This window comes from Hemiscyllium ocellatum, chromosome 7 (genome assembly GCF_020745735.1).
Source record: "Hemiscyllium ocellatum isolate sHemOce1 chromosome 7, sHemOce1.pat.X.cur, whole genome shotgun sequence".
NCBI classification, from domain to species: Eukaryota; Metazoa; Chordata; class Chondrichthyes; order Orectolobiformes; family Hemiscylliidae; genus Hemiscyllium; species Hemiscyllium ocellatum.
In genome coordinates, this window is record NC_083407.1 from 112,094,947 (window position 1) to 112,114,906 (window position 19,960).

Below are 19,960 nucleotides of genomic sequence, written 5' to 3' on the forward strand. Positions count from 1 at the left end.
CAAGGAGAACACTTCAATACATGGAATGTAACTGGACACCTACTCTGCCTCTGGAACTGTTTGGCACTTTAACTCAGAGCTTTCCAAACTGTGAATTTTGACTCCCAGTGGGGTCACAAGTTCCAATGATATCTGTGGTTCACTGACCAAGTATTAGCTGTTTGTAATCTTGCAGTTTGTTAAACAGTGAATATGGCTTATCTGAATCATAGAATCCCTCCAGTGTAGAAACAGGCCATTTGGCACAACGAGTCCACACCAACCTTCCAAACAGTATCCCACCCAGACCCATACCCCTACCCTATTACTCTACATTTCACCTGGCCAATTCACCTAACCTGCATATCTTTGGACTGTGAGAGGAAACCAAAGCACCCGGAGGAAACCCACGCAGACACGGGGAGAATGTGCAAACTCCACACAGACAGTCGCCCAAAGCTAGAATCGAACCTAGGTCCCTGGCACTGTGAGGCAGCAGTGCTAACCACTGAGCCACCATGCCACTTGATCTGCTTGATGTTGCAGGCCTGAATCCTGACCAAAAAATCCTCTTGGGAAGCTAGGGATATTTTTTATACTTAAAATCCATGTGGATTAAGTGGTGATTATCTCCCATCTCTTATAGATCTGTATCCCCCTCTTGTACTCCCCTTAGTTCTTAGACATTCCCCACATAGCCACCCTCCCACCAAAACACATGCTGCTCTTACAGGTAACTTCCCCAAATCTCCACTGCTCTCACAGGCATTTCCTGTCTTCCCACAGGTGTTGTTTCTTCAATCCTAAATCTCACAGGCATCTTCTGCACCCCATCTTCTCACAGACACGTTCCCCACCACTCTGCTCTGACTGGGGCCATGATGAGAAAATGTTTGGGAAGCATTTTAATACTTGTACTGAATCAGGAATCAGTTAATGTAACTCAGCTAAGCACCACCTACTGTATTGAGCCCAATACCCACCTACTCCACCTCCACCCCCACAAATCAACTGCTCCTTTGATTAGACTCCACTATGCCCCTTTGATTAGACTCCACTATAGCAGCCAATATACCCAAGTAAACCTCCAGCCATCTGACACCTGACCATCCCGCACTGGACCTGACTAGCCCACCAACCACCCAACTACCGGGCTACCCGCACAATCCTGTACTGAGTTCCCCTGAGCACTCTTGAGTACCCCACTCCTGGCTCCTCCTTTACTGATCCACCACTTACAGAATTCATCCAGTTACTGACTTACCCTGCTTCTGAAAAGACCGAATCTAGAAAAAATCTGTAACAATATAAATACAACAGCTATTATTGTGAAAGAGGGATGTCCTGCCTTCTTCAAACTTTGCTTGCACCTAATGAACTTTTCCTGGGCTGGCTGTACTGACCTGAAGCTTCAGTTTGGATCAGAAGATACAACTGCAACTATAAAGGGGTCAGGTTGAGGAAATATTCTTACACTGTAGCAATGCACTCAGCACCGATGCTGACCACAAGTTCTAATCTAATATTCCGCAATAGATCTTTGCCAAACACCATGTGATAACTGGTCTAATCGACACCTTGGAATTTTTACTACATTAAAGGTACTGTATAAATGCAGTCTTTTGTGGAACAGAAAGAGTATAAAGATCAAACTAATTGGTGGATCAGACTACTCAACCTCTCTCCTGAATTTGCTTCAAATCCAACCTCTTTCAGTCATCCCATCGACTCAGATAAACTTGCAGCTAAACCTTCACTTGTGTAAAAATAGGTGTCACAACCTGTTAACTCACAAAAAAAGAAACTGTCTCATCAAGAGATCCAATTCGAGAGGGGTTTCTGTAAGAGTTCAAAGCATAATGGTCCTTGGATCAATCATCGTCGCTATTGATATCCTTCACAAAGATCAACTGACCTGGAAACTTTGGCAGCCCCGAGGCAGCTCAAGCGAAAATGGGATTGTTGCACTACACAGTCGCTCTGGGATGTTTGCACCAAACGGATCCTAGTCAGAAAATGAAAAGGAGCAGTGAGTTTAAGTAATGCAGAGAGTAGTGCTTACATTGCAAGCTGGAAGGATGAGGGGTGACTCTTTGTGTTGTTTTCAATAGGAAGTTGAGTCCATTCCTAACTTCAGAAAAGATCAAATCACTTAGAAGCTAAGTATCTCATCACCACATGATATCCTGGACTGGCTTTAATAGAATTGATTTGAGGATTTTTCCCTTCTTGATGGCCCTGAGATTTGTACTGTTTTTTCTGCCTATCCTGGAGATTACATTGCAGTGGGATAGAGGAATAAGGAAGTATTCACTCACAATGTTTCATTCATCATAGAGTGCAGGAGTGGCTGGATTCATCAGCTGGTCTTTGCCTGCCCTTCAATTTTGCCTTTTGGGTGTCATATGTTTGAATTTTTGCATGTTCTCATTTATATGCAGGCATACCTACTTGCCCATTTTGACAGGTTCAGCATAAATCAATCAAATACTTCAGGCATACATTCTCCCCATGTATGCGTGGGTTTCCTCCAGGTGCTCCTGTTTCCTCCCATAGTCCAAAGATGTACAGGTCAGGTGAATTGGCCGTACTAAATTGCCCATAGTGTTCAGAGATGTGTAGGCTAGATGCATTAGTCAGGGGAAATACAGAGCAATAGAGTAAGGGAATAGATCTGGGTGGGACACTCTTTGGAGGGTTGGTATAGACTTGATGGGTCAAATGGTTTGTTTCCACACTGTAGGTATTCTATGAAATACCACACAATGCACGATGCCTTCCGCACCCCACAGATCTCATGCCCTAAGTTGTCTTGGACGTTTCTGAGGCAGCAAAAATCAATGGCTGAAAGTACTTGCACAATAACATACCATGGCCTCTTTGAACCCATTCCTTTCACACCTTCACCAAAGCTTAACAAACCAATGTGGCGAATTCCAAAATTAGAGGAGAGTCCACAGCAGGTCTGCAGTGGATTGGGACATGAAGGGGTTCAGAACGTGATGAGGTTCTCTCTTTAGTAACTTTTGTTCATGGGACCAAGGAGAAGGAAAGGTCTTTCTGAGCCCTATGAGGACCACTTAAGTCTCATGTTGCTTCAGCTTTCTCCATCCAACCACCCCCATCATTCCCCTTCTCATGACTATCCCAAGATCCTCTTCCCACGTCCCGCATATCACCAGCCAGGGAACACGTATATCTTGCCTCCTTGCCCAACAGTTGCTGCAATCTCTGCCACACTTGTAGGTAGAACTTGTAGAAGAAACTGATGGTCAATGTCCTGCGGAACCGCACACTCCCACCAGGTGCTGAGTCAGGGAGTGAAATGTCATCAAGCAGCAACTCACAGGCCTGACGCAGCAGATTCTCATCCCAGGATCTGTTTCAGGAATGAAGAGGTTACAGGTTACACACTCAGAATCTGAGCAATTGTGAAATCTACAGACAATCACTGGCAGCCCACAGCCGAGCTATCTAGATTGTGTGTGTGCACAAGTGCAATAGCAATTTGCGAAGAAATCAATGATTTATGCATTGATAAGACAAGATTCCGGGTGATACTGGTGATAAGTATAGGTGCTACTCCAAATTTATGAAAACCGGAGGTAAACTTGAATTCAAATTGCTACTAGAGAAATAAGTGTCGCTGTTTAGATCTGGCTTCTGTGCGTCTCAAATTAAATATAAACCAAGAAGGAGGAAGCCAACACAGCTACAACTCCTTGGTAAACTGGTCAAAAAACTAAGGGGAATGAAATATATCAAATGGACAAATTTTCCTTTGTGGCCTGTCATCAAAAAGTGGTCTCCAGCTTAACTACATGAATATTGTGAATATTTTCAGGCTTACCGGTCAGTTAGCTCCTTGCTGCATCTCTTTGCAAATAAGGTGGTGGGGCCCACTCCTCCGAAGAACATCCTCAGGTCAGCAATGACATTCGTCTCATCTTTGAATACGACCTGCATTCCTGCATTCACCGTGGAGAAGGCATTTTGCCGACGGGGGGCCTGGCGAAATGCCAACACAAACTGCCACTGCAAAAAAAGGTGAGAGCATAACCAACTTATTTTGTGAGTTTTTCTGTATTTCAGAGAAAGACGTGGCACATATGGAGGCCATTCGGCCCCTGCTGCTGGTGCCAACTCATGAAAAGAGCAATACCATCAGTCCCACTCCATGATTCCTAACCCAGAGCTCAGTAAATGTTTCCAGTTCAAACACTGACCCATTTCCCGTTTGAAAATTACCATTTAAATGCTTCCATTACCATTTCAAATAGGACATTCCAGACTCTTCAGATAATAAAAATTTTACGTCACGCCTGGTGCTTTTGCCAAGTATCTGAAATCCTTTGGTTGACAGCCATTCTGCCAGTAGAAACAGTTTCTCACCGACTCTATTGAAATCGTTCATCATTTTGAATACCTTTAATAAATTACACCTTACCCTCTCTAATCTGAGGAGAACACTGCCAATTCTTACAATCTCTCCATATCCCTAAAGTGTGTTGTCCAGAACTGGCCAAATTACTGCAGTTTAATTAAGGCCTGACCAATGCTCTGAAAAGATTTAACATTTATCCTACCACCTCTCTTCCTTCTGAAATGATTGACCGATTCTAAATTGAAGATACTGGCAACTCACATTAGAACATAGAACATTGAACATTACAGCGCAGTACAGGCCCTTCAGCCCTTGAATCTGTGCCGACCTGTGGAATCAATCTGAAGCCCATCTAGCCTACACTATTCCATCCTCGTCCATATGCCTCTCCAATGACCATTTAAATGCCCTTAAAGTTGGCAAGTCTACTACTGTTGCAGGCAGTGCGTTCCACTTCCCTACTACTCTCTGAGTAAAGTAACTACCTGTGACATCTGTCCTACATCTATCACCCTCAATTTAAGGCTACGTCCCCTTGTGGTAACCATTGCCATCTGAGGAAAAAAGGCTCTCACTGTACACCCTATCTAACCCTCTGATCATCTTTTCTGTCTCAATTAAGTCACCTCTCAACCCTTATCTCTCTAAGAATAACAGCCTCAAATCCCTCAGCCTTTTCTCGTAAGACCTTCCCTCCATACCAGGCAACATCCCAGTAAATTTCCTCTGCACCTTTTCCAAAGCTTCCACATTTTTCCTATAATGAGGTGACCAGAACTGTACGCAATACTCCAAATGTGGTGCACCAGAGTCTTGTACAGCTGCAACATGATCTCATGGTTCTGAAACTCAGTCCCTCTACTAATGAAAGCTAACACACCGTATGCCTTTATAACAATCCTATCAACCTGGGTGGCAACTTTCAAGGAACTATGTACATGGACATCGAGATCTCTCTGCTCATCTACACTACCGAGAATCTTACCATTACCCCAGTACTCTGTATTCCTGTTACTCCTTCCAAAGTGAATCACCCCACGCTTTTTCACATTAAACTCCATTTGCCATCTCTCAGCCCAGCATTGCAGCTTATCTATATCTACCTGTGACTTACAACATCCTTCGTCACTATCCACAACTTGACTACCCTCAGTGGCATCTGCAAATTTACTAACCCATCCTTCTACACCCTCATCCAGGTCATTTATAAAAATTTCTAAACAACAGTGGATCCAAAACAGATCCTTGCAGTACCCCACTAGTAACTGAACTCCAAATGAATTTTTCCCATCAACCACCACCCTCTGTCCTCTTTCAGTGAGCCAATTTCTGATCCAGACCGCTAAATCACCCTCAATTCCATGTCTCCATATTTTATGCTATAGCCTACCATGGGGAACTTTTCCTGTAGACAATGATGACTTAAAGATCAAAGCCAAAGGCCCTGGCTTCCCAGAGAATCCTAGAATTAATCTCATCTGGCCTTATTTATCTATTTTTACACTTTCCAGAATTGCTAGCGCTTCTTCCTTATGCACCTCAATCCCATCTAGACCAGTAGACCATATCTCAGTATTCTCCTCAACTTTGTCTTTTTAGCATGAATTGAGGGAAGGGATAACATGAAACAAACACAGAGAATGCTGGAGAAACTTAGCAGGTCTGGCAGCATCTGTGGAGAGAAAATCAGATTTAACTTTTGAATCCGATATGTCTCTACTTCAGAACTGATAATATGCTTAATACCAGATAAAATGCAAATGTTGTTGATGAAGGACCAAGTCCCATCAAATGCCACATAGCTCTGGTTGAAACAAAGCCAGCAAGAATTACTTTTCCTTGACGTCCCTGATTTGCTCATTTATAAGCCAATCTGATACTATACTGGTAGCATCCTCATAGAATCATAGAGATGTACAGCACTGAAACAGACCCTTTGGCCCAACTTGTCCATGCTGACCAGATATCCGAACCCAATCTAGTCCCACCTGCCAGCACCTGGTCTATAACTCTCCAAACCCTCCCAATTCATATACCCATCCAGCTGCCTTTTAAATGTTGCGATTTCCACCACTTCCTCTGGCAGCTCATTCCATACACGTACCACCGTCTGCATGAAAACGTTGCCCCTTAGGTTTCTTTTATATCTTTCCCCTCTCACCCTAAACCCTATGCCCTGTAGTTCTGGACTCCCCCACCCCAGGGAAAATATTTTGTTGATTTATCCCATCCATGTCCCTCATGATTTTATAAACCTCTATAAGGTCACCTCTCAGCCTCCGACGCTCCAGGGAAAACACCCTAGCCTATTCAGCCTCTCCCTACAAATCCTCCAACCCTGGCAATATCCTTGTAAATCCTTTCTGGACCCTTTCAAGTTTGACAACATCTTTCTGAAAGGAAGGAGACCAGAATTGCACGCAATATTCTAAAAATGGCCAAACCAATGACCTCCCAACTCCTGTACTCAATTCTCTGACCAATAAAGAAAAGCATATCAAACGCCTTCTTCACTATCCTATCTACCTGCGACTCCACTTTCAAGGAGCTATGAACCTGCACTCCAAGGTCTCTTTGTTCAGCAACACTCCCTAGGAACTTATCATTAAGTGTATAAGTCCTGCTAAGATTTTGCTTTCCCAAAATGCAAACATCAGCACAGAAAGCTGTGATTGGTCCAAAATTGAGCCTGAACATCATCAAAGCCAGTGTGTTGGCACATGTCATGACTTCACTGGCAACTGGTCTGACACAATGATCATAGAAATGGGGCTTTTGCAAAGATGGTTAAAATAACAAAATGCTTTTAATTACCAGTCCATGAAATTGCTGGAGTGTCTTGAAAAATGACAAGCTTGAGGCCTATGCCATTCATTGGTGACTATTTCCATAAGAGCATCTTACATTGGGCTCCCTACCAAGATAACTGACGAGCAGACCATCCAAATTTAGCACTCCCCCACTGCTAATCAGTGACCTTTGTGCTGACTTTATATCCTGAATGCAGGGATAATCCAGCCCAAATGTCCTTTCAAGCAACTTACTTGGTCTCAATTTTTCTTTGTGACTTCAAATGGAACTGCTGCCTTTTCCTGCATTGCTAACACTACCTCCATGAAGTTCATTTTCTCTCACATGACAGACAGAACTCTGTAGCTCTTTATAAAACTTAGGTCCATCCGAGATTTGAACACTGCTCTCAAACCCAGGCAGCCTCTTCAAATTCCTCTTACTGTTTCCTATATGTGAAGGATGATATATGCAACCACTCCCAGAAGTTGAGTTGTCCGTGTAAATATTAAACAGTGAGTATAAGTCTCACATTTAACCTATTCTGTTATTTAAAATCTGGTCAGCTAGGTTTTCTGGAATTCCGAAAATCCAGTAGCTCAGCTAAATCAAGGATAGCTTCAGGTCAAAGGTTAAGTGTCTTCCCATTACTGTAAGAGGGTTCAGATTGCACATCCCAGGATCAGGCCATGTTTGTCACCTTAGATCAGATCATAGTATTCCCCATGTCCTCGCATCTAGATGCCATGCCAGATTTCAGATCATTCCCTGCCCTCCATTACAGTAGTAGCAGGTTCTTGGCTTATCCCTTTGGAGAGCAGCTTGTTCCAGTGTGCTCCATGCCTTACATGGACATACCTGTCAATGAGGATGACTTCCACAGAGATCCCTGTACAGAATAAAGACCTTCAAACTCCAATGTATGGAGGGACAGGCTTCCTGAGAATCACCTTTTCCTCCTGACTTAAGAAATCTAATCAGTCTCAAAATTGAGGCCTGTGTTTCCCAAAACTTTGAAACTACAGAACTCTCCATCTCCCACTGTTTTCCGTTCCACAATAATCCCCAGACTTTTAAAAGACAATCTTAGCAGTACCCATAAACACTCAGTCATCAGTTTTCAACCTTCATCTCATTCCCACTAAATTGCTGACTTCCTTCTGGCCCTCATGCCTACCTGACAATTGTAAATAATTTGTGCACAGTTTCTCTCTCTCTCCACTTTTTGAAACCACTGTCATTACCCTTCCCTCAGGAAATCCATCCTTGGACCATCTATCCTAACAACCACTGCCCTATCTCTTAACATTCTTTCCTTGAAAGTGTTTCACCTGGAACTGTTGCCTGAGTCTATCATCTCAGCCCTGGCATATCTCTCAGAAGGTTTGCAGAACAGTGTCCTACATCCAAATATCTTCAGCAATAACCTTCCCTTTTTATCATAAAGTCAGAAGTGAGGATGTTCACTGATGATTGCATTACCATTTGGCACCATTCATATTTCTTCAGCAGTCCATCTTGGGTTGATCAGTAGCAAGTAACATTAATGCTACAAGTGCCAAGCCTTGACTATCTCCAACAAGACTGAATCCAACCATCTTAACAGCATAGCTATTACTAAATACCCCGCTATCAGCACCTTGAGCAGAAACTCAACAGTACCATCTAAATAAATACTGTGCCAAGAAGAGCAGGTCAGTGTTTGAGAATTCTGTGGCAGGTGATTTTTCTCCTGCCTCCTGACAGCCTGTCCTCTATCTACTAGGTGCAAGTCAGGAGTCATAGAATCATCAAAGAATCCCTACAATATGGAAGCTGACCATTCGGCCCTCAAGTCCATACCAATCTTCCAAACAGCATCAATACTGGACCCAACCCTTTATCCCTGTAATCCTACATTTCCCATGACTAACCAACCTAGCCTGCACACCCCTGGATGCTATGGGCAATTATTCTAGCAAAGCCAATCCAGCTAACCTGCACATCTTTGGACAGTGGGAGGAAACCGGAGACCCAGAGGGAATCCACACAGACACAAGGAGAACATGCAAGCTCCTACTCTGGCGCTATGAGGCACAGTGCTAACCACTGAGCCAAGGTGCTGCCCCTGTGTGATGGAATACTCTCCATTTGTCTGGATTAATCTATCTTGAACAACACTCAAGAAGCTTGACAACATCCAGGACAAAGCAGGCCATTTGATCGGCACCACATCTAACAGCGTCAACATTTATTCCCTTCAATACCAGTGCATAGTGGCAGCAATGTGTACTGTTCAAAAGATGTTTTGCAACAAGTCACCAATGCTCCTTAGATAGCATTTTCAAAATTTATTACCTCCACCACAGAGAAGACCAAAGGTAACAGATCCAGAACCCCTCCAAGCCACACATCAAACTGACTTAGAAATATATCACGCTCCTTCGCTGTCACTGGGTGCCTTCAAAACTCTGTCAGCCTTATTCTAATGCCATGTTCAATTCACTCATCACCCACATATTCCTGGCATTGGTGGCTGTTCAACTTTCCAAGCATTCTGACACTGACCATTTGTACATACCACTATCACGAGCAGCAATGTTTTGAGCGTTTTAGGGACTGTGATCTGGGTTTTCTTCCTTCCCTCAATCTTCTGCCTCTAACTTGCTGATTTAACAGTGGTCCTTAAACCTGTTTTAAAACCAAGCTGATCGACAATCCTCCTAATATCTCAATTTCTGTCTGTTTAGGTCTCGGCAAAATGCCTTTGGATGTTTTTCTCTGTGAAAGGTACCACATAAATGCAAGTTGGTGTTGTGTCCTTTTGCCAAGAGCTTTAGTGACAAACTAAAATCCAGGCTACTTTTAGCATGGAACCCTTCCAACTTGCCACTCTACCTTCAAATTGATTGGTCCCTCTCACCCATCAAGAGATAAATGTGTAAGAATCATTCATCAGTGACACTGATTTTCACAGCTGACTTTTCAGCACACTTTCTGATCACACCAATTACTTCTTCAATGACCTACCTTTCTGGAATACGGTATGAAGACTGACAGCAATAATTCTTCTGGCCTCAGTGATGTTTTAGCAAAACCAATGAAGAAATTTTCATCTAAATGGATTTCTCTTCTTCCTCCTGTTGGAAGCAATAAAAGTTAACATCTGTACCCCTATTACATCAGAAAAAAATTGTTCTGTCTTTCCCAAATATTCTAATAAGTATTCCTGTAAAAAACAGCTCAGCCAAGCATAAACTGATTTATACCCATAAAGTGTTGAGTCACTCACAATTATGAAACAATCAGATTCCGCCCTGTGACTCAAAACAGTAATGTGATAATGATCTGTTAACTTGTTTTAGTGATGCTGATTGATGGAGAAAGTATTGTCTAGGACACTGCAGAGAGCTCACCCACTCTTCCATAGAATATATACTGCAGAAACAGCCCAACCACTCTCTGCTAAGTTTACACTATATGAACCACTCCATATGATACAGAATGTCGGGGGCTGGTGGCACAGTGGTTAGCACTGCTGCTTTACAGTGCCAGAGTCCTGGGTTCAATTCCCACCTCAGACAACTGACTGTGGAGTTTGCACATTCTCCCCATGTCTTCATGGGTTGGCTCTGGTTTCCTCCCACAGTCCAAAGATATGCAAATCAGGTGAACTGACTATGCTAAATTGTCCATAGTGTTGGATGTAGGGGTCTGGATGGGTTGTGGGCCCACAATGTAAATAATCTAATCTTTTATCCCCACTGCTCAGATCATGAAGCAAAATGAGCTCATATGTAGCAAGGCCTGGACAAAATCCATAATTAGGCTGATTAATGACAAGTAACATGCTAGGCAATGACTAGCTCAGACAAGAGGAACCATCTCCCTTGATATTCAATGAATGTCTCACTACAATAACGTTTTCACTCATTCATGGATGAGGCTTCACTGGCAAGGCTAGCATTTATTGCCCATCCCCAATTTCCCAGAGGACAATAAGAGTCAACCACATTGCTGTTGGTCCAGAGTCAGACCAGGTAAGATTAGATTACCTACAGTGTGGAAACAGGCCCTTCGGCCCAACAAGTCCACACCGCCCCTCCAAAGAGCAACCCACCCAGACCCATTCCCCTACATTTACCCTTGGCAAATCCACCTATCAATACAGGCAATTTAGTATGGCCAATTCACCTAACCTGCACATCTTTGGGAGTAAACCAGAGCACCCGGAGGAAACCCACGCAAACACGGGGAAAATGTGCAAACTCCACACAGACAGTCGCCTGAGGTGGGAATTGAACCCAGGTTCCTGGCACTAGGAGGCAGCAGTGCTAACCACTGAGCCACCATGCCACACAGATGAAAGTTTCCTTCTCTAAAGGACATTACTGAACTTAATGTGTTTTTCCCAATGGTAGGCAGTGATTTCATGGTTACTGAGTTTTAAATCCTGATTTTTATTCAATTGAAATTCCACCACCTGCCATGACAGGGTTCAAACTCAGTCCCCAGTGTCTTTAGATTAATAGTCTAACAATAATACCACCAGGCCATTGCCTCCCTAACATCCTGGGGGTCACAATTAACCAGAAAGTGAACTGAGCCAGCCATATAAATAATGCATTAATAAGAGACTCTCAGTGGCTAAGAATTCTGTGGTGAGGAACTAGTGTCATCTATACAAAGCTTGTCCACTATACAAAAGGCAAAAGTTACCTATGTGATGCAGTGCTCTTCAATTGCTTGGATCAGGTGAATTGACTATCCTAAATTGTCCATAGTGTTGGGTGAAGGGGTAAATGTAGGGGTCTGGGTGGGTTGTGGGACTTACAGTGTGGGTCAATGAAGAAGCTCATCATGATATCGGTCAAAGCAGCTCACTTGATTAGCACTCCATCCAACATCTTCAACAATTACTCGCTTCCACCAACACACAGTGGTGACAGTGTTCCCCATCTACTAGCTGCACTGCAGTAATTGATCAAGGTGCCTTGGACTTTCTGAAGATGTATAAAATTATGAGTATAGATAGCGTAGACAGGAGGAAACCTTTTCCCTTTGAGAGAGTGATCAATGACCAAGGGGCATAGACTTTTCCCCAAAGGATGATGGGAATTTGGAACTCACTGCCTGTGAGAGTACTACAGGCCAAAACCCTCACACTTGTCATGCCAATGCAAACAAGACTATGGGCCAGGTGCTGAAAAATGAGTTTAGAATACTTAGGTGATTGTTTTTGACCAGCACAGACACAATGGGCTGAAGGGCCATTTTCTGTGTTGTAAATTTTTATGACAGCACTTTCCAAGTCTGTAGCCTTGACCATCTAGAAGGGCCAAGGCAGCAGAGAACATCGTCACCTGCAACTTCTCCTCAAAGCCACTCATCATCCTGACTTCCTGATGAAGATCTTATGCTCAAAACATCAACTCTCCTGCTCCTCGGATGCTGCCTGACCTGCTGTGTACTTTTTGACTCTAATCTCCAGCATCTGCTCCTGACTTTCTCCTCCTGACTTCATGATGGGCAATGAAAGGCCAGCTACCCCCATACTACATGAACAAACAACTAAAAAGAGTCCAATTACACGGACAAATTGCTTGGATTAGGATTATAAACCCTTGTTTACCATAATTGAGGTATGATCTAACTGAGATGTTAAAAACGAGTACAGGGCAGATAGAATTCAGAACAAGGTGGGAGGGGTCGAATCTTAAAATTCAAGTTATACTGTTGTGGTGTACTGTCAATGGATATTTCTGCACATCGTGTAAGTTTGTAAATGTGTTTCCTCAAAAACTGATGAGACTGGGAGTCAACTGAAAATTACAAAAATGAATCAAGTGAATATTAAGGAGAATTACAAACCAGTCATAATCTAATTCAATGCCAGCAGAATATGCACAGAGCACAAATAACCAATTCATGTTTCTGTTATCATCACTGTAAAAATGACAATCCAGAACTCTGAACACCTACCTTTTGATGCCAATTCGAGGACACATTTGCTTGCTGCTAGAATGGGATTCAGATCAGATGTGGGGGCTCCACTCACAATGTTACCTCCAAGTGACTAGAACATCAATAGGGGGGAGTTACAGTGTGTAATACATTTCTTATCTTTAACATTTTGTTGGTTTTCCTGCCCCAGGTTGTTAAACCTATCAATATCCAAATCCTGTTGTATGCATTCTTCTTACAATTATCTGACAGCTAGATATTAAGGCTCACTTCAAATTTCTAATTGATGTATATAGGCCAATATGTTACCTCCAGTTTATTACCACTGTTGAAATTAAAATCTACCTCTGAGTCTCCCATTTCTCAAATAAGTCCTTTTCTATTTAGGTTCAGAACCTATGCATTCCCTATCTGGTCTGCTGAATGGTTCAGGGACATGGTGGAAGGAGTGACGGGAAAAAGGGATTCCACTGTTAAAGGATGAAGAGGGATTAACAATCTGCTGGGCAGAGGGCAAACATCTCCTCACCTCCTTTTTGGAAATAGAACTCAAATCCTAATCTTCCCAGAATGTAAAGGGCCTTTATGTGAGAATTTATATTAAATGCAACAAAGAAAGGCTCCAGCACAGTCACCAACTCCTGCAAAATCCCTCTATTCTCAACACAGAATAAACAGGATCCATGAAATTCTGATCAGGAGGAAATTAAAGGAAACCTCAGAGTTAGTTCTATGTACCAAGTTCTGTGTTATATGATTAGATATTTGCACCCTGTCAGTACGAACTGTTTCCTTCGCAGTAAGAATTGTAATCTTGGTTACAAAGGATTTTTTTTCAAATTCAGTGGTAACTGCTTTAATGGCTAGTGAGTAGATGTGTTCCAATAGTCACATCATGTAATTTGACCTGTCTCAAAGCATGAAATTAATGCAATGGCAGCATTGCATGTTCATAATTCAAAAAACACCTGTTGAGATTTCAGTTTCTTTCCGTATTGATTTCTTTCCACACTCATTTCATGCAAGCTGCCTTAACTGGGAAGACTGAAGCCAGAAAAAATCCAAATTGTGGGTCATAAATCTATAAATTTAAAAAATGTTTACAAATTTTATCAACTGCCTTCTCTCAATTCAGCTAAGTTCACTGCTCAACTGTGACATTTTCTGTTCTCCTCATCACCTCAATGAGTTAGATTTGCATAATATTGTAAAAATGAAACAATAGCATTTAACCTACCATACAATCAAGCCCTCGGCTGCGACCACCATTTTACTCCAAAGAGCAGTACTGACTACATCCATTGTTTCGAGCACACAGTTTAGGACTAGCTACATACCGCCATATTTCGAATCTGTTCTCCACCCAAAACACAGAGCTGTTCTACAAGTGCTCGGAAGATTTCAGTTTTCTCTGATGTGATCTCTGCAGTGGCTTTTTCCAAGATGTTCTTCACATGGCCTAGACTGCAAGCAGCACCAAGTCTTAGACCTACCAGGTAAAGAAATCAAAGGGACTGATAAGCTTAGGAAATTAAATCTTAATCACGACATTGTTGACCATTTTACTGGGGAAGATTTGATTTGATTTATCACTGTCACATGTACCAAGGTACAGTGAAAAGTGTTATTTTACATGCTTTATAGGCAGAGTGTACTATACAAGTGCAAAAGGTGACAAACAGGGTGCAGGATACAATGTTACAGGTGGAGAGATATTAATATTAATCAATATTAATAGGAGATCCATTCAATAGTCTGCTAACAACAGGAAAGTTGTTCTTGAATCTGTTCTTACGTGTATGCAAACTTCTGCCCGACAGAAAAGAGGGTGGACAAGAGTATAAATGGGTGGAAGATGTCTTTGATTATGTTGGTTGCTTTTTCAATGCAGCTGGAATAGTTCACATCGCGCTCTCCCATCCTCTTGTAAACGTAAACCCATCTAGTTGCAGGCAAGGCTAAAGACTCGTGCTTATTATTTATAATAATGGTGGGAATCACTTGTATCCATAGAAATTCTCCAGGGCAATTAGGAAAGGGCAATGAATGCTATGCTCACAACACATGAGTGAATTGAAAGAAAACATAAGAAAATTTACAGTGCTGAATCAGATTATTTGGTCAACCTACCCAGGCCGCTGGTCAAAATTTATCCGGCTTCATTCTACCTTCCTGCAGCAGATGCATAACAATGTAACTCACAGATACTCAAATACTTTTTAATTGTGTTGAGAGACACATATACGAGTCGCCCACAGTAGCTGCTGAGTCTGCTGTTTTTTAATCTTTCATGGGATAGGAATGTTTTAGTGGGCAACCTGTGGCTAACGTCTTCTAAGACTGTGTTAATGATCAAGAATAGATGGATAGGCAGAAATTGGATGGTTTGTATTTTTCTTGTTTTTGTTGGATGGGACGTACTTGGACAATTTTCCATGATAATTTTACCAAATAGTGCTAGTGTTGTAGCTGTCATGGAACAATGTGGCTAGGGGTGTGACAAGTTGTGGAGCACAGGTCTTCAGTATTATTATCAGAATGCTGTCAGGGCCTTTTCAGAATCCAATACCTTCATAATCACGTGAAATGAATTGAATTGGCTGAAGACTGGCATCTGTGATGCTCAGGATCTCCGGAGGAGACTGAGATGGATAATCTACTCAGCACTTCTCGTTGTAGATGCTTGCAAATTCTTCTCATGTGGAGGTCCCATTGTTGGACTGGGGTGGACAAAGTCAGAAGTTAAAGACACTAGGTTATGGTCCATTCGGTTTATTTGAAATCACAAGCTTCACTTGACAAAGGAGCAATGCTCCGAAAGCTTGTAATTTCAAATAAACCCATTGGACTATAATCTGGTGTCGTCTGACTTCTGACCTTGCAAATACCTCAAACTTATCTTTTACAGTGATGTTCTAGCTTCCTCTATCACTGAGTCATAGAGTCATAGAGCATGGAAACAGACCCTTTGGTCCAACTAGTCAATGCTGACCAGCTATCCCAACTTAATCTAATCCCATTTGCCAGCATCTGGCCTATATCCCTCCAAACCCTTCTGATTCATATACCCATCCAGATGCCTTTCAAATGTTGCAATTGTATCAGTCTCCACCACTTCCTCTGACAGCTCATTCCATTCACATACCACTCTCTGAGTTAAAACATTGCCCCTTAGGTGTCTTTCATACTTTTTCCCTCTCACCCTAAACCCTCTAGCTCTGGACTCCCCCACCCCAGGGAAAAAGACTTTGTCTATTTATCCTATCCATGTCCCTCATGATTTTATAGACCTCTATAAGGTCACCCCTCAGCCTCCAATGCTCCAGGGAAAACAGCCCCAGCCTAATCAACCTCTCCCAATAGCTTAGACCCTCCAACCCTGGCAACAAGTTGTAAATCTTTTCTGAATTCTTTCAAGGTTCACAATATCTTTCCGATAGGAAGAAGACCAGAATTGCAAGCAATATTCCAAATGTGGGGATAATTGTGGCGTCCCCTCCTCCTATTAGTTTTTAAGACCTGTCAACCACCATCCATGATTGGATGTGGAACAACTGCAGAGCTTAAATATAATCTGATCATTTAGCGGTTGCTCTGCTCTATCATTCATTGTGTATGCTACTTGACATGCAAGTAGTCCTATGTTGGAGATTCACAAGATTGACACCTCACTGTTTGCTATGCCCTCACACACTCTTCATTCTAGCAGCATGGATTATCTGACATGGTGGTAATGATAAGTTATTGACATAGCTGGCCATGAGCTGAGATTGTGGGTACTATATTTCTGTCCCTGCTGGGGGCCTACAGAACCTCGCAGATGCCCATTCTTGAGTTGTTGGATCTTTATGAAGATTAACCTATTCAGCACAATGGTAATTTCAAACAACATGATGGAAGAATGCATACAATGTGAAGGCAGGACTCTGTTTCCACATGGACTGTTCAATGTGGTCACCCTTACCGATACCATTATGGACTGATTTTCCTGCTTCAGGCAGATTGACACGGACCAAGTAAAATACGATTTTCTCTCTTGCTAGTTTCCTCACCACCTCCTGCAGAGACAGTTTATCAGCTGAGGTGGGAATTGAACCCATGCTGTTGATATTATTCTGCATTACAAACGAGCCATCAACTGAACTAACCAACCTCCATGTCAAGCAGCAATCATACTATAATGATAGCACTGTGTCAAATTGAAAACGTTTTCCAACTCAGAGAAATAGGCAATTTGTTTTTTTTTCCCCCCCCCAAATCTTAGAGGACTGGAGTTAAATCACTTCATATGTTGATAGTTGAAACAGACTCCATCCACTCTTTAAAAGCATTCATGTTGACTCAAAGTTTGTAACTCACACACTTTAGTGAAAATGGAGCCTGTTTGAACTTAGTAGAGAGTTCAAATTGTTCTGCTGGGCTTAGTTTTGTGATCAGCTCCCTTTACCTTTCCAGCTAGAATAGGCTCTGTCAGAAATGAAAGTGGGACTTTTGGCTTTGAATTCCCCACATCATTATGCATCAGTGATTGAGTCCACAAAAATTGAGGCCCTGGCCTGAATTCAGATTGTCTCTCACTTAAGTGTAAGTAATTAGGTGGCAGTAGATGAGTGACCGCCATTGAGCTGGGCAGAGCTTGGGTTGGCTGTAAAGGGGGTATCAGTAAGTTGGGATGTTATAGTTGTCATTAGCAGTTGGTTGAATTACTCAAATATGTAAATGTGGATCAAATAGAATGGTGATGCCTCATCTGGTCCTCATTATCCTGGGCCACAGGTTTAAAAAAAGCAGTGAAGCCATATCTACAAGGGTGGGAAAAGACAAATGGGAGATGGGGGTAGCATGGGAGGGTGGGTGGATTGTGAGAATTGGTTATAAAAGATGCAAACTCACCCTCTTCTGTGAACTGTACAGAGTGGAGCTCAGAAACATTGGCAGGATGGATAACCACTGGGTAAAAGGCACCTTTGAACTTCATATTAGGACCTAGCAGAAAACAAAATAAAAACCTTAGATGCAACTAACGATACTGGAGATCTACAACCAGGTGACACAATGGTAGTTATCACCCAGGTTCAAGTCATAGAACCAAAGAATGCTTGTGGCACAGAAATAGTCTATTCAGCCCACCATGTCAGTGACAGGTCTCTGCAAGATTGGCTCAACAAGTGTCGATCCCCTACGTTTTAAATGTGTAACTTTGCAGTTTGTTCCTTTTCAGATATTGGTCAGTTACTTTATAAAAGCCACAAGTGAACCTCCCATTACCACAGTCTCAGACTACACTTTCCAGATTCTAACCACTCACTGTATAGAAAAAAAAGTCAGAGTTTCTTCTCCTTGCACTGTGGCTTACAGGAGACCAGAAACTGATGGAAATGCTCAGCAGTCGAGACAGCATTGAAGGAGAATGAAAAACAGTGTTAACATTTCAGATTGGTTATCCTTCACCAGAACTGAGAAATGTTCAGTTTTAAGAAAGTGAAAGGAGCAGGGTGGAAAAAGAACACAAGGGAGATCTGTGATGGTGTTGGAACATTGTTATCTCCAGGATAATTGAAATGATATGGGAACATGGAAAAAAATGAGTAATCCTCATTGCCCAACAGAACAATCATTGATGGGAGAGCTGCAAAAAGCAACCAAATGGACGAAAATGTCAGTATTAAATACCACCTGAATTGATAACTTTTCAAATTATGCAGATGAACTCAGAGAGAACAGAGACAAGATTAGAGTGGTGCTGGAAAAGTATAGCTGGTCAGGCATCATCCAAAGAGCAGGAAAATCGACGTTTCGGGCAAAAGCCCTTCATCAGGAATGAAGGGCTTTCAGAGAGAACAGCCAATTGTAAGATTTAAGAATCATGTGGTGGAACAACAGCCACTCATTTGGAATTATCTCTTGTTTCTGATTGCTCCAAATGGGCTTAGAGACAGCACAGAGTATTAAATAGCATTAAGGAACTATTTTTCTGCCCCCCAGTGGTGGCTTTGAAGGTGGGGAGCTGCCCTGGAATGGCACCCCAATGCATTCTCATTGTCAAGAATATTTCCCGTAGAGGTCTGTGAATGGATTGACAGTCTCCTTCTCAGAGGCGGGCATCAAACGGATAGAACTAAATCCCCAGTGAGAAGCCCCACCGGTATGCTTCCACTGTGGGCACAGCCCACCTACCAGATCAGTACAGGTGGTGCAGTTGAACTGAATTGAATTGAATTGAATTTATTGTCATGTGTACCTAGGCACAGTTTAAAGCTTTGCCTTGTGAGCAATACAAGCAGATCACAGAGTTAAGTAGCACAGCTAAGTAAATAATAGGTAAACAGCGGCAAAAACAAAAACACAGGTACAGGCAATGTTAAAAGTTTGTGAGTCCATTCAGTATTCTATCAACAATTGAGTAGAAACTGTTTTGAAACCGGCTGCTGTGTGTGTGTATGTGTTCGGGCTTCTGTACCTTCACCCTGATGGTAGAGGTTGTAGAAAAGCATTGCCAGGGTGGGATGGATCTTTGAGAATGCTGGCAGCCTTCCCTTGACAGCGGGCCTGGTAGCTGGATTCTACAGATGGGAGGTTGGCCTTTATGATTGTGCGGGCCGGGTTCATCACTCTCTGTAACCGTCTCTGATCTTGAATGGTACAGTTACCATAGCAGTTGTCTCTGGCAGAGTCAGGAGCACATTAGAGCGTTTGGACACAGGTTGACTTGTAGCATTTTCTTCTTTGTTCCGAGGGGCTGACAGGTTGCTTCTGTTAGAAATTTTATTATGTCATTGATTGGCTGCATTGGGAGCCCACTCGCCAGCCTGGGACCGGATTCCAAAGCCACAGGATTATCCTGTTCAAAGGTTCTTGATACAC

General features: G+C 42.5%; 1 protein-coding gene across 1 annotated transcript in view; it reads right to left on the reverse strand.

The window, feature by feature from the left end:
• Positions 1–19,960, reverse strand: part of LOC132817668 (aldehyde oxidase 1-like) — a 131,736-nt gene that overhangs the window by 74,058 nt on the left and 37,718 nt on the right. The window contains 6 exon segments of the mRNA XM_060828167.1: positions 3,184–3,358; positions 3,830–4,014; positions 10,163–10,269; positions 13,115–13,208; positions 14,434–14,585; positions 17,990–18,082. Of these exon segments, the coding sequence (XP_060684150.1) occupies positions 3,184–3,358; positions 3,830–4,014; positions 10,163–10,269; positions 13,115–13,208; positions 14,434–14,585; positions 17,990–18,082 (806 nt within the window).